This window comes from Pelodiscus sinensis, chromosome 1, assembly GCF_049634645.1.
Source record: "Pelodiscus sinensis isolate JC-2024 chromosome 1, ASM4963464v1, whole genome shotgun sequence".
NCBI lineage: Eukaryota > Metazoa > Chordata > Testudines > Trionychidae > Pelodiscus > Pelodiscus sinensis.
This window is the reverse complement of record NC_134711.1, coordinates 128,595,341-128,609,875: the sequence shown is the minus strand read 5'-3', so window position 1 is coordinate 128,609,875 and position 14,535 is coordinate 128,595,341. Positions and strand designations below refer to the sequence as shown.

The 14,535-nt window shown below is 43.7% G+C and overlaps 1 protein-coding gene across 1 annotated transcript in view; it reads left to right on the top strand.

Moving 5' to 3' along the window:
* GPR19 (G protein-coupled receptor 19) overlaps window positions 1–2,873 on the top strand; it is a 28,944-nt gene extending 26,071 nt beyond the window's left edge. Inside the window, exon 2 of the mRNA XM_006115490.4 lies at window positions 1,604–2,873. Coding sequence (XP_006115552.2) covers window positions 1,604–2,873 — 1,270 coding nt within the window. The remainder of the gene's footprint in view (window positions 1–1,603) is intronic.
* The last annotated feature ends 11,662 nt before the right edge of the window (window positions 2,874–14,535 follow it).

Here is a 14,535-nt window from a genome sequence, read left to right as displayed (position 1 = left end):
CCTAGTGATCCAAGCACCGACCTGGCAGCGAACCCAGTTCAATCCCTCCCTCTATTAGAGGGGAAGATAAGAACCTGCCACTGCTCAAACACTGTGCTGTTAGACAGTCTGACGAGGGATTGGCGGAGGGAGGGAGGGAACTCGGTCTCTCCTGCTGAAGCTGTTCCACTATGGACAAACGATCAGAGGGTGCCTGGGCCAGAGAAAGAAAGCAACAGGACAACGGTGAGACTGCAGCCTGAAGCAAGTTGTTAACCTTTTCCTCTGGCAACCAGATTTTTGAATGAGACCAGGTTGGGTAGGCAGCCTCTACGTATGCCTACAGATGGGGTCTTGCACATGAGAAAGGCAGGTGAACATCAATTTTCCGCCATTTTGTGGATCACACTGTGACATAGGTGGGAGAGAAGCATTCGAACACCTAGAGTGTGCAGGGTAGTCCAGGAAGCAGAAACGTTGGCACTTTGGGAGTTTCTCTCTCAAAAACTTTGGAGCAGAGTTAATTTAGGCACCTGTGGGGTTCAGTGGGAGTTTTATGAACCTGGAATTTAGATGTCCAGTCCCCCATGTCACATACATACCTAATTCTCTCACTCACCTTTGTCAGTTATCTAGTTACCACCAGTGGGCACACATCCCTCCACACTCTCTCCTCTCTCCCCCATTCCCTCCTCTCAGTTACCTACCATCACTTTTCACTCACGTTACTTTGCCGATTGCTCTCCCAGATAGCAGGGAAAGGATCTTCTTGTCTTCTCTCATAGGTGGCAGGGAAGCAGGAGCTATGGGAATCATTTCCCTTGATTCCTTCCAAGATGCAAGGGCTTCTTCTCCTCATATTTGGCCCTATCTTCCCTCCCTGTCCACCACGAGGGGTCTGGGCATTGAATTTCACATCTGGCTGTATGCCGCTCTTCCCCAGAACCGCCAAGTCCTTGGCTGCTTGAGAAATGCCAGGGGAGAGAAAGGATTCAGCAACCTGCTGCTGCTGCTGCTTGAAGGGATGGGCAGCACACAGGCTGCTGCAACAAGGGGAAGTGAGTTCATGAGCAGCTTTGCAGAAGGTTACTAATTTAGAATTTTTTAGCATTTCTATGCTTCCCAGTCATGGTTTCGTCTGTGACTCTCTCATCACTGCAGCTCTCTGTGAACATAGGTCCAAACATCTGTTCTGCTGCTGTCAGTAGCAAAGCTCTGACTCACAATGAGGAGAGCAAGATTTGGCCTTTGGTCCATGAAGTTGTGGGCTACTGATATGAAAAATAAACAAATCTCCACTCCACATGTGAATTTTAAAAAAGAGCTCCTGTTTATAATCTCTTCCGCAGGTCCCTCAGGGCTAGATAGATAAATACAGATATATACCACATGGCAGCGCGCGCGCGTGCATGCATGTACACATAAAAATATATATACACACCAACACCCACATATCCAGGGTGTCAGGGAAGTATGGAATGGATTATAAAAAGGTGCGATTTATACTCAAATGTGGGTTTGTTTACTTTTCATAGTAATATCCCAAAGCCAAATGTATTAGTTGTTAACCATATTTTTCCCTCCCCCTTTTAACAATAATGTTCCTGCTTCTGTCTCCATGCAGAGCTCAAGAGGAAAACATAACTATGATGTTTGCCCATGGTATGGATAGTAGCAAAAGTGCTTTTGTTATCCCAACAGTACTGCTACCACTACAGAACGACAGCCACTCTAACACCTCTATGTCTCTGGCAAGCCATGAGATGGCAGATTTCTCCCAGGAACACAGGTCAGAGAGGAACAGTACTGTCCTGCAGTATGAACTGAGACCAGGGGAAATAGTAGCAGCCAGCATGGTTTTTGGAGCATTATGGTTGTTCTCTGTCTTTGGAAATTCCCTCGTTTGCTTAGTGATCCACAGGAGCAGGAGAACTCAGTCTACAACCAACTACTTTGTGGTCTCCATGGCTTGTGCTGATCTCCTCATTAGCATGGCAAGTGCTCCATTTGTGCTGCTCCAGTTTATGTCTGGCAGGTGGACCCTTGGAAGCATCATGTGCAAACTGGTGAGATATTTTCAGTATCTCACCCCTGGAGTCCAGATCTACGTGCTGCTCTCCATCTGCGTAGACAGGTTCTACACAATTGTCTACCCTTTGAGTTTCAAAGTATCCAGAGAAAAAGCCAAGAAAATGATTGCAGCATCTTGGATCTTTGATGCCGCTTTTGTGTCCCCAGCTTTCTTCTTCTATGGCTCTAGTTGGGACAACCATTGCAACTTTTTTCTCCCTTATTCTTGGGAGGGAGCTGTCTATAGCATCATCCACCTATTAGTGAGTTTTTTGATTCCATCCATTTTCATCATCCTGTTTTACCAAAAGGTCATCAAATACATTTGGAGGATAGGTACTGATGGCAGAACAGTTAGGCGGACCATGAATATAGTTCCAAGGACAAAAGTGAAAACCATCAAGATGTTCCTGATGTTAAATTTAGTATTTCTACTATCATGGCTCCCTTTTTATGTGGTGCAGCTGTGGCACCCACAGGAAACAGACTACAGAAAGAGTTCCTTGGTTTTTATGGCTATCACTTGGATATCCTTTAGTTCTTCAGCCTCTAAGCCCATCCTGTACTCAGTGTATAATGCAAACTTCAGGAAAGGGATGAAAGAAACATTTTGCATGTCCTCTATGAAGTGCTATCGAAGCAATGCATACACCATCACCACCAGTTCCAGGATAGCCAAAAAAAATTATGTCGGAATCTCAGAAATCCCTGCACCAACCAAAACTGTAACCAAAGACTCAATCTATGATTCATTTGACAGAGAAGCAAAGGAAAAAAAGCTTGCATGGCCTATTAATTCAAACCCACCAAATACATTTGTCTAATAGATTTGAGTAATTATTATGCACCACTAAATGAAAGAGATTTATCTTTTTTGAACAGACATATTTACATATTTTTGCATACAGTTTAAAGGGAGACAAAGATTTGCTTTATTTTATTAAATGCATTGATTTTCTTGTATACTTGGTGGGGTGTTTTTTGTTTTTTTTAATTTTCATTACAGTCTGCTTTTTGGAACAATTATCTTAGAACCATGAACAGTCTTTTTAAAAAGATCACATACTATCTGCATGTAAATAAAAGAAAAATGCTTTTTAATATTGCATGTTGGCCACTGTGTACATAAGTGTGTAAAGCTAAGTCCACACAGATTTCCTCAGAGATAATGTTGGACTGGGTATTGTCTCCTTGTGGAAAGCTTGTGGTGAGATCTTCAGAAGTAGTCAACTTAGCTTAACTTTGCTCCAATGGAAGTTAATGGCAAAACTCACACTGACTTCTGTGAAGTAGAGCTAGCCCAGTACTAAATGCTTTTGAATATCCCTCCACCTCTGAAGGGCTCCTGTTACATTTTATGCCTAAGAAAATCTCTCTTTTGTCTTGCATTGCATTGACTTATTAATATTTCTATGAGCTATTCCACCTTCCCTCCCTGAACACATACAAACATGTGGGTCTATGAAAGAAAGGCAAGTCAAGATCTGCAACCTTCAGGCACTTAGAAAAGTGAGTGCACATGTGACTAGTCTCACCAAGTTCAATGGAACTGCTCACCTGTGTAAAAAGTTACTTGTGGATCTGGGCTAAAGCACCATGTGTCCCAGGGGACTAGCATTTGGCTTATGGTTTTGAATAAGTAAAACCAAAACTAGAAAAAGAAATTCACTGCATATTAGTGCAATGAATTTGTGGAAGGAGATGGGGCCAGAGCATGGATTTTAATACCTCTTTGTGCAGCACCTTACACAATGGGGTCCAATTCCCAACTGGAGTCTCTAAGTGCTACTGTAATACACGTTTTTAGAGATTAAATTGCCAGAACCAAGGATCCCTGGTGTTTACTTGGGGCTTTTTAGACCAAATTGTATCACTCACATATGTTTTATAAATGGGCATTGTCCTGAAAGCTTTGCACACCTTTTAAGGGGGAAAGGAATTGTTCTGATGCCTTAGAAACCCTTTCATTTGCTCTTTCACATCCTGAACCCCTGTTACCAAAGGAAGAAGAGGGATGACCGACAGGTTAGGACCAATAACACTTCTTGGATCAGAGGAAGTCACTAGAGAATTACGCAACATTCTCCCTCCCCACCATTCTCAGAAGTACTAGTGGGTTTTCTGTATAGTTTTTCCAGGATCATCAAGCCAAGGCCTGAATGTGACTCTCCTGACATTTTAGCACACATGTTAAGTGGCCCGTGCATATATATGAGTCACAGAGATGAAAAATAGGATAGTGTGTTCTGTATCCTTCACCATAGGTAGGAGTATCAGCTTCCGTGTTATGATAATACACACTTCTGCAGCACCTTTTTATGCAACGATCCAAATGTGCTTTGCACAGGTGGGTCACAAATATTATCCTCATTTGACAAGTGGGGAAGCTACGGCACAATATACATTTTAATAGTGATAGAAATGTAGCCGTGTTAGTCTGGTGTAGCTGAAACAAAATACAGTGGCCCACGAAAGCTCATCATCTAATAAACCATCTTGTTAGTCTTTAAAGTGCTACATATACATTTGAAGTTACTGACCCAATTGGCAGAGCTGGGGAATAGAACCCACATTTCTTTGCTCCCTAGTCCATGCCCTAACCACTGAACTTCCTGGCCCCCTGACAAATATGACATTGTCAGCATCCCTGAGTTATATACGTTACACCATAGGCCTTCTCTCCATTTCAGGAGTGCTATAATGTTTGCAATACGGTGTTCAGTATAGCTTGTAGGTAGTACTCCAAATACAACAACTGTACATTGCCTTTGCCTTCTGGTGGACCTGGAGCCTGTTGTTCTTGAAACCTTTTCTCTGACATGATTTTAAGGATGTGAACATGGACTACTACATTTGTCATCAATCCTTAACACACTACAAAGGTACAACAGATTTAGACTGCATGCCCTGCTGCTCCAGACTAAAGCCACTTGCTGATGAAGTGGGAGGAAGGATCATGACCAGGCCTCCCATCCACTATCAAGGACGTAGTGCTTTTAGTGGCATAAGCTCTCCACCACCTTGAACACAGGGAGTAATGGTTGCTAGATGATGGCTGCTAGATGATGGACTCCCACACCCATCTCCAGTCGAGCGCACCCACACAGGCACAGGCACACAATGGAGAACATGTACCTACCCATACCAAGGAGAGGAACGGCAAGAAAGCTGAAGTTTCTCCATTTCTCCCTTCCTCTAAACCAAGCTTCCAACTAATGGTCCATTTGTTTTTGTATCATCGAGAAACTGGACACTTCAGAGGAAGTTGTAAATAGCCCTTATCCCTACACAGTAATGCATATATGTATCAGAAAGGCATCCAAGTTAGCCTGTATCTGCAAAAACTACGAGGAGTCCTGTGGCGTCTTAAAAGAGTAGCAGATTTTGCACATAAGCTTTCATGGGCAAAAACCCACTTTGGCAGGTGCATCTGATGAATAGGTTTTACCCACAAAAGCTTATGCCCAAATAAATCTGTGGTATGTCTACACTGCACAGCTATGTCAAAATAAGCTCTTCTGGAATAGTTATTCTGAAACAGCTTATTTCAAAACAGCATGTCTACACTGCAGGGAAGCCTGAAAATTAGTCTAAGGTAGGCTTCCCTAATGTGCTATCTCGATTTAGAGTCCCAGGAGGCACTGGGGAGGAATAACTTAGAATGGCCCTGGTGAGGGGCTACTTCGAAATACCAGCAGTGGAGTGTCTACACATGCCTTGTTTTAGAATAGCTATTTTGGAAGAGGCATTATTCCTCATAGCATTAAGTTTACAGATTTCGGAATAAGCCTTCTGTTATTTTGAAATTATTTCGAAATAACAGAATGGTGGTGTAGACGCTCGCATTGTTATTTTGAAATAATGCTAGTTATCTTGAAATAACGGTGCAGTGAAGATGCATCTTTAGTCTTTAAGGTGACACAGGATTCCTTGTTGTTTTTGCAAATATGTCAGCAATTCCTGGAGCTGGCTACCCACAGAAACCACATAAATTATGTCGACACCTTTAGGAATCAAGTCAAGTCAGTGCAACAAAAATATACATGCAGCCTGATCAAATCTCCATTCCCAGATCCCAGTCTATAGTCCTTATTCAACCAAAATGCCCACTGAAAAGTAGGCCTGTGTTGGATTAATACAACTGATGCTATACACACACATGCACAAACATATATGTACATATACATGCACACACAAACACACTTCTTCTGCAGGGGTTCAATGTTTGATTCCTAAAGTATAAAGATTGCTTATTCATAATTTTTAGGCATTTCTCTTTTCTGGTTAGACATAATTAACCACTTGGTGGCACTGTGGACACTGGGCAGGTAAGTACAGCTGATAACATCTGTCTCATCTATAATGTAGGTTAAATGCCAGTTTCATAGCAACAAGAGGAATAAGAGCTGCTTAAAAATCATGAGCACCAAAACAGAACTGCAGCAGTAAAGGAGACCTTAATTAATCTCTCACTGTGGTCAAATACAGAATTATGTCTAAGTTCTGGGTGAAATTCAAATACAATGCCCAAAGCCTCCTGAAGAGTATTTTAATTTCTAACCATTTAAGACCCAAATTGTAAATCCAGTATTGCTTAGTTGCTAGTTCAGACCAAACTTTAAATTGACCTTAACAACATTATTGGGCAAACGCATCTCAGATCCACTGACTTTGGATTGGTTACTCCAGAGATAAATTTGTCCCATGATGTCTGAACTACAAATACATATCTGGCATATACTACAGAGTTTGGGAAATGACAACTTATGACAACACCTGGTTACACAAACATGGAGAATGAAGATTCTTACTCTAAATAGAAAGTTCACTAGAGTACAAGATGTATTTGATTTTTCCTTATGTAGGGATCAGCATCATTATTAAGAACTTACCAGTATATGGGTATGTCTACACTAGCCCCCTAGTTCGATCTAGGGAGGCTAATGAGGGCGACCAAAATTGCAAATAAAGCATGGGATTTAAATATCCCACGCTTCATTAGCATGTTCCCGGCCGGTCGCCATTTTTAGAAATTGACTAGCCCGAAGTAATCATTCACAACTTCAGCTGGGAGTCAAAGGCAGGAGTTTAGTGCTTCTGAAAATCAACCCCTCAATTAAGGCCACCCTCAGAAAATTTACACATTCAGCAGAAATTTGCAAAATGAAAAATGTTGACTGAATCCAATATACTTCTATTTGGAAATGCTGTTGAGGTGCCCATTGGTATTGTAGTTTGGTTAACTGTGGCTCTCACTCCCTATTGTCCAGGCCAAGTGACAATATTGTTTAACTGAAAACCCAACTTTCTGTCAAACAGTGGTAATGGAGGGGAAGTTGAAAATATTCCAAATAACCAAAAATTGTTGCAATATGTTGACTGCCTCATGACATATATTAAACTAATTGGTAATGGAGGCGTTCCTAGTGAGAAGGTGTCCACAACATAAAGAAAAATACCTTTGTGTTTGGAACTACCTAATTTACCCTTTCATTTAAGACCAAATAATGAATGGACTCTAGAGAGTGAACTGTTCTTTCACCCCACATAGATTTCTTCTGTAACAGAGCTGAGAGACGTTTGTGAAGTAATGTTATCTGATGCCCGCCAAGGACTATTGGTGCCCAATATATGCTCTAAAATAAATCATGCCTCTCATAGTTACCTTTTTTGAGGGGCATATCTCATTTCCACCCCAAGTGAATATGATGCCTGTGTGTTCTGCACCCCGTTTGCTGGAAGAGTGCAACTTTTCCTTCCTACTGGAGTGGGCAGGTGGAAGGGTAAGGGGGGGGGGTCACACAGCACCCATGTGTTTGGCACCCTCTGTTTGCCATGAGAGTACAACTTTTCCTTCCTGCAGGAGGGAGAGTGGGGTCTAGGTGTGGCAGCAGGGCAGAGGCTTAACTCAGTGCCTGTGTGTTTGGCACCCTCCCCACCCCCTCTCACCCCCGTTTTCTGTGAGTGCACAACTTTCTCTTCCTGCTGGAGAATACAGGTGGGAAGGGGCATGGTGGCAGGGCAGAGGGTTAAGCTTTATTGGGAATAAGCAAATGGAGGTTTACTGCAGAGGTATCAACTAATAGCTTCCCCTTCTCCTTAATCTAGGTTGCCATGCGTGATATCAATCTTCTTCAAACCATTCAGAGTAATATGGAGCTGATGCTGACTAGGGATGTTAAAAATATTGTATTTGTGTAAATGTGTAACCTGAAATTTTTAGCAGTTACACATTTATGTGCAGCGAGTCAGGTGAGAGTTGTTGTTTGTGGGAAGGTGGCTTTTAAGCTGGTTCCCTGCGAGCACTGGCTCCCGCCTGATTTCCCCTATTCCCCTGCTGCTGCCTCTGATAGAGAGGCAGCAGCATGGGGGACAAGGGGCTCTGCGGGAGCCAGTATGCACAGGGAGCCAGTTTGAAAACTGCCTTCCCACAGGTACCGGTTCCCTGCTGGCCCCTACCTTCCCTGCTGCTGCCTATCAGAGGCGGCAGTGTGGGGGAGCACTGGCTCCTGCCTGCCTCTCCCATGCTGCTGCCTCTGTGGGAGGTAGCAGGGGGAGAGACATGTGGCTTTGGAAGCTGGCATGTCGCAGAGGCATCAAGGGGAGGGGTTGCGCTTAATTGTTAAGATTAACTGATAATCCTGGTCTTATCAGTTAATTGTGTAGTAAACTAGTACACGCTGTTGGGATTTTGTGGTTCCCAGAGAGTCAGGTGCTAGGCAGAATCAAGGGTCTTAGATACTTCAATTCAATTTAATTCAATTCAACAAGACTTTATTCAATGTGCACAAAGGGAGAGGCCCTGGTACTAAAATCAGCCAGAGCCCCTCGAGCAAGGAGCCCCTCCCCTTGCTGTTTTATAGCACATGGCAGTTACATAACACAAACTTCTAAACCAATCATATCCAACCTTTCCATATATGGCTTTGTTTGTCACATGCTTGTACTTCTCCATTCCACATGTTGAGTTCACCCCGTCCCCTTGGCCTTTTCTAGACTGTTCCTAGGGTGGTGAGCCACAGCATGCTTCTTTATGCATATCTACTTTCCAAACCACATTTTGTTTAAAATGAACACATGCATACCCTTCAACGCTAACAACCTTAATGCAGACTGAATGTGGCCAGAATCCTGGAGTTTATGTTGCAATGCTTTGTGCTGCAATAATGCCAGGCCACTTACTGCTGGCTTGGCATGGATGGTGTCTTACCATGGAGGACGAAATAAGGCAGAAACCTTGTGGGAATGATTAAAGAGTTCCTCTGAGAGAGCTTTCTGGAGCGGTGCAGGGAGGATTCTCCCTCTGTCTCCAGACAAGTCAACAACCCACTTGCTGCATGATAAAAAATGTGTACTCACCAGAACTGCCCTCCACAGGATCAGTGCCTGGTTGTGAGATGTCCTGGGAGGAAGGGATTGTCTCCAAAGTTATAAAGAGTTCTTGGCTGCCTCATTTGCCTGCTGACTATTCTCTTTCTCCTCTAATTCCTCATCTACTCTGTCCTCCATGCTGCTGCCTGAAGAGTGTCTTGAGAGGAACCCATGGACCGCCTAAGAAAGGTGTTGGGCCCACCTTCCCCAAGGATCACATGCAGCTGCTCACAGATGTGACATGTTTGCAGTAATGATCCAAGACTGTGTTTTCTTCCTTTATCTCTGGAATGACTGCCTCTGTGCCTTTATTTTCACTCAGCACTGCTGGATGTTCCTGGCATATCTTTTTTCCTCCAGGTCCTTTGCGATCTTTGCATAGATAACTGTTTCTCTGATTGGTTTGTAGTTCCGTGAGAACCGATTCCTCTCCCCGCACAGCAATAAGGTCCAGGATCTCCTGCATGCTCCATGCTTGTGCTCATCCACGACCCTGGGAACTCATGGTCAGGTGTGCTGTCTGCTCTGAGATAATGCTCACCATGCTGACAACACAGGAAATGAAGTTCAAATTTTCCCAGGGCTTTTCTTATTCACTTGGAGAGCAGTGGAGTTGAAAGTCCTGGCCAGAGTGGTCATAACGGGGCCCTGTAGCACACCTCCCAGAGGCTAAGAATGTCGATTTTTACAACACTGTGTTTGTACTACCATAAAGTCGACCATGCAAGTTCAAATTTTGTGTTACTCCTTGTGAAAGCAGGAGTACCGAAATTAACTTTAACAGCCCTTAAAATCAATGGAACAGGCCTGGTAGTATGGATTTACTGTTTAGAAAATTGTTTAATACAGCTAAGTTTGACCTAAACTCCCAGTGTAGATCAAGCCTTAGTTGGACACACAAAAACAAAGTAATAGTGATGTCTCATGGAGAAACAATCTACTTAGTGACTTCTCTTTGTGTTAAGTACCAGCCCTGTGCTCTTGGGGAGCCAGGGAGTAACATTCATGGAAAACCATCCCCCCCTTACCCTAGGTCTCTGCTAGAATCAGACAAAGCAAGGAAAAGGCCGGGGAAGACACACCTAAACTAATTAAGGAAACACCCCAGCCTCATCTGCACTGAAGATAGAACAGAGGGATATCTCATTAGCATACAGAATGGAGACCAGCTCTTCCAAAGCAGGAACCACACTGAACTATGGGATACTGAAAGCAGAGAAGCACTGCCTGATGGGAAATCTCTGCTCCAGATGCTGATGAACCCAGGCCTGCTCACACCCAAATTAGTCATTATCAGACCAATTCTAGTAATAATCCTATTGATATCCAAAATACTGAAACTGCCTAGTTGCACTGTGAGCTTGTTCAAGGAACATAACCCATAACCGGGGTGATCAGTCTCTATTGTCTCTCTTTGAACTATTGTCCTATCCCTATACAAACTCCTACTCTTGCCCAAGAAAAACTGTTCTGATACCTGGATTTAAACTACATCAGTTCCATTGAGACTTCTTCATCTCCTGTCTGATCGTGCTGGGGGCTCTGCTCTGCTTGTCTTCTGCCTCTGGACCCCCAGCTACCATCACCATCTGGGAACCCCAATCAATGCAAGCTCCACAGAGTGGTTAGGTCTCTATCTCTTTCTCCCTCTTCCTCGCCTCCCTCCCCCCGCACCCAAGCAGAGCCTCCTGACTCTGATCTATGTAAACTGTTATATGGTTAGCTAGCCCTATCATTTGTAATCAATTTCAATTTAGATTTAATATTGTAACTGTTATGTGCGTTTGGCTTCCTATCACTACCCAGAAATAAATAACTTTCTTTGTTAAGCTGGTTGCTTCTTTCTCTTTCGCTCACTCTTCCTCAAGAGGTGTTGTTTTGGCTTCCCCATTCACTCTGCAACAACGCTTTTTGTACCCAAGCTAAAGATCCCTGTAGTGCCCAAAATCCTGTGGGGGTTTGCTCATCATGTGGTTTACCAGTGAATGATTGTGGTGTGAAAGTGGGGATAGCGGGTGCTGAACCTGGGGGCTTATGAGGATGGCAGCTTAAGTGCTGTTTAATCCAGCCCACTGAGTCCAAAGGCTCATGAGGGTTCAGCGTGGCATTGCTTTTAAACACTGCCTGTTGAATCCAGAGACATATGGTCAGCTTGTGAATGCTGATTACCCAGTCCTTTCAGGTGTGCTCTGTTAGGGGGTGTGAGTGCCTGTGTGTGTTGTTAAGGTGGGAAGAACCCCATCCTGAGGAACCTAGTTCCTGCAGGAAAGCTCCAGTGGGAGGGGGAATTGGCAGCAGGAAGAATTCATCTCCATATGAGAGCACAAGTTAGCACAAGCAGCACAATGATAGAATTGTTAACCTCCCCCAGTCCCATAAGAGTAACCCTAATAAAGGAGCATACCCCAGAGTATTGGGCAAATCTGGTAACAAATGAGCCAAAATGTATATTTTATTTGTTCTTCCTCCTTTTGAAGGCCTGCTGCAACTGAAGTCAATGGGAGTTTTGCTTTAGTGTCAGTGGAAATAGGGTCAGTAGCTGTAATGATCCTTTGTGTAGTTCTTCGGTTTTTCTTCCTCTCCCCTTTTTCTAGAGGAATGGAAATGACTATGTTCTCTTTGGGATAAACCAGTTAGTTGACTTGGTTTAATTCAGGCACCATCTTCTACTTAGAGCTAAAAATTCATTGGAAGGAAACGTCACTTGTTTGACTCCTATGTAAGCATAAAGGGACTGATTCTCAGTCTATCCTAGATTCACAGTTGTAGCTTCACTGATTTCTCTGGAACATAAAACTGGTGTGACACATGGCCAGAAACTTCAGTGGAGCTGGTGAAACTAACATCTGCTCTGAGTCTAGAACAGTGGTCATCAACCAGTAGATTAGGATCTACTGGTAGATCCTGGAACCTTTGACAGGTAGGTGATCCTGACAGGTTTGGCCAGGAAGCTGTCAAGTGCCGGCACTTCATTTGCCCCTCTCAGCACTGCTTTGCTGCTCCTGCCCTCTGCCTTGGAGATGCCCCTCACCCCTAGGAGCCTCCTGCTCGCTGTGCAGAGCACAGGAAGAAGAGGAAGGGGGTGCTGATGTCAGGGTGCCGCTCCCTCCACCCTGTACCCAACCTCCACAGAGCAGAGGAGGGCAGGGATAGAGGGAGTTTGCTGGCTGCTTTTGGAGTGGTGCAGAACCCAGGGCAGGGGTGGTCCTGCCTTAGCCCCGTGCACCACCACCCAGAAGCCACTTGTGGTAAGTGGTGCCAGCTGGAGCCTGCATTCCAAACACCGGCCCTAGTCCTGAATTCCTCTTGCACCCCAAACCGCTGCCACCAGCCGGATAAAAGTGAGTGAGGATGGAGTGAGTAGGGGCAGGGCCTTGGAGAAGGGGTGGGAAGGAGGCAGGGCAAGGGTATTTGGGTTTGAGGTAGATCCTGGATTACACTTAAATTCAAAAAGTGATCTTGTGCTCATAAAGGTTGGAGACCACGGGTCTAGAATTTGGAAGCCTACAGGCACAGTCATTTCCATGGAATCCGAGCAATGGGGGCCCCCCCCATGGTGTAGTGTATCTGCTGCCGCAGGTAATTATTAAATTGTACGTTCCCTACTTTGTCTTTTTAGTTTTGTTCAACATGGGTGGAATGCTCTTCCCACTGAAGTCAATGGGAATTTTGCCACTGACTTCAGGGTGATCAGGATTTAAACCCAAGTATCTGCCTAAAATCTTAGGGCCCTATTCTGATTTCACATACTCTGGTTTTACCTCACTGAAAGTTCATTGCTTGCTATAGCGTTACTGCTGATGAACTTACGTAATAGAAAAACAGTGCCCCTCTCAAAATTCTTAGCGAGTAAGGGTCACATCCTGCAAGTCCTTCTCAGTTCATAGGTAAACCTCTGGTGAGGTTTGATGGAGCTTTTCCTGAGTAAGCTCCAAGAAGGGACTTCAGGGACTGACCCTCTGACCAGTTCAATTGTGGGGCAAATCGGTAATGTCTGAAAGTCACTGCTACCTAGTAGCTGATCAGAGGAGTGTGTGAAATGTGTTGATCTCTCTTTGGCACCTAGCAGACAAACAATTTGTGAATTGTTGTGAATGATTGGTTCTTCTGATATCTGGCCTTTTATCTCAACACACAAACACTACATTTGAGGTATATAAAATCCAGATCTCTATGCTTAATGGGAGGTCTATTCTGTCAAGTCATTCTGTGACAGGTCTTCATAAATTAGCTTTTTTCAACCTACTAAATGCAGTGGAATAAACCATTATAAGTTACATCATTGTTATTTGAATTGCTTTGTAGTTAACATAACATCACAATCTGGTGAGCTGTCTTAATGAAGAGTCAAGAACGAAGTTTGTGCTGGCATAGCTATTGCATACAAAGTCTTGTTTTGTTTCCAGATAATCTTGCTCTTTGGGTCAAATTCAAAGCTGATATAAGCTGTGGTAACTCCATTAGCTTCAATGATATTGCAACTGCTTACACCAAATCTGACTTTGATCCTGTATTCGCAGCAACGAGATCACAACATCAATTAATTTAATTTTCCCTCATCTCAGACATGGTTGTAAAATGTGTTGATACTGCCCTCCTTTGTAAACTGTTTTGAGAGATATGTATGTGAGGTCTGTTCCAACACAGCCAGGGCCACTGTGTGACACTGCAGTTAACCAATGAAACACTTTGTTCAACTGGGATTTTACATCCATATTTTGAAGTAACACCGATTAACTGACATTTAAACAGACATAATAGCTTTTGGTGAAAGCTTAGATCAGTCCTACCTAGGACACCAAAGGCAAACCCGACCACAGAATGTGTAGCATTGCTATGGCCAGCACCTGTATTTTTAATCAAATTATTTGCCAGGCTCCAGGGAAAGAGGATTGAATGGAGAAGCCACTATCCATATCAAGAACATTTTTGTATTTACTTCAATCATGTTGGTTTGCTGAAACATACATTTTGCAATCTACTGACAACCTCCTGTCCTGGAATGGAATCTTCCTTTATCATCAAAGCACCAGTTAGCTCTACTGCGTCATTTTCCACCCTCACTTTGTTATACTCCCCATTGCTAATTGAAGTTTACAGATAAGCAAAGTAAAC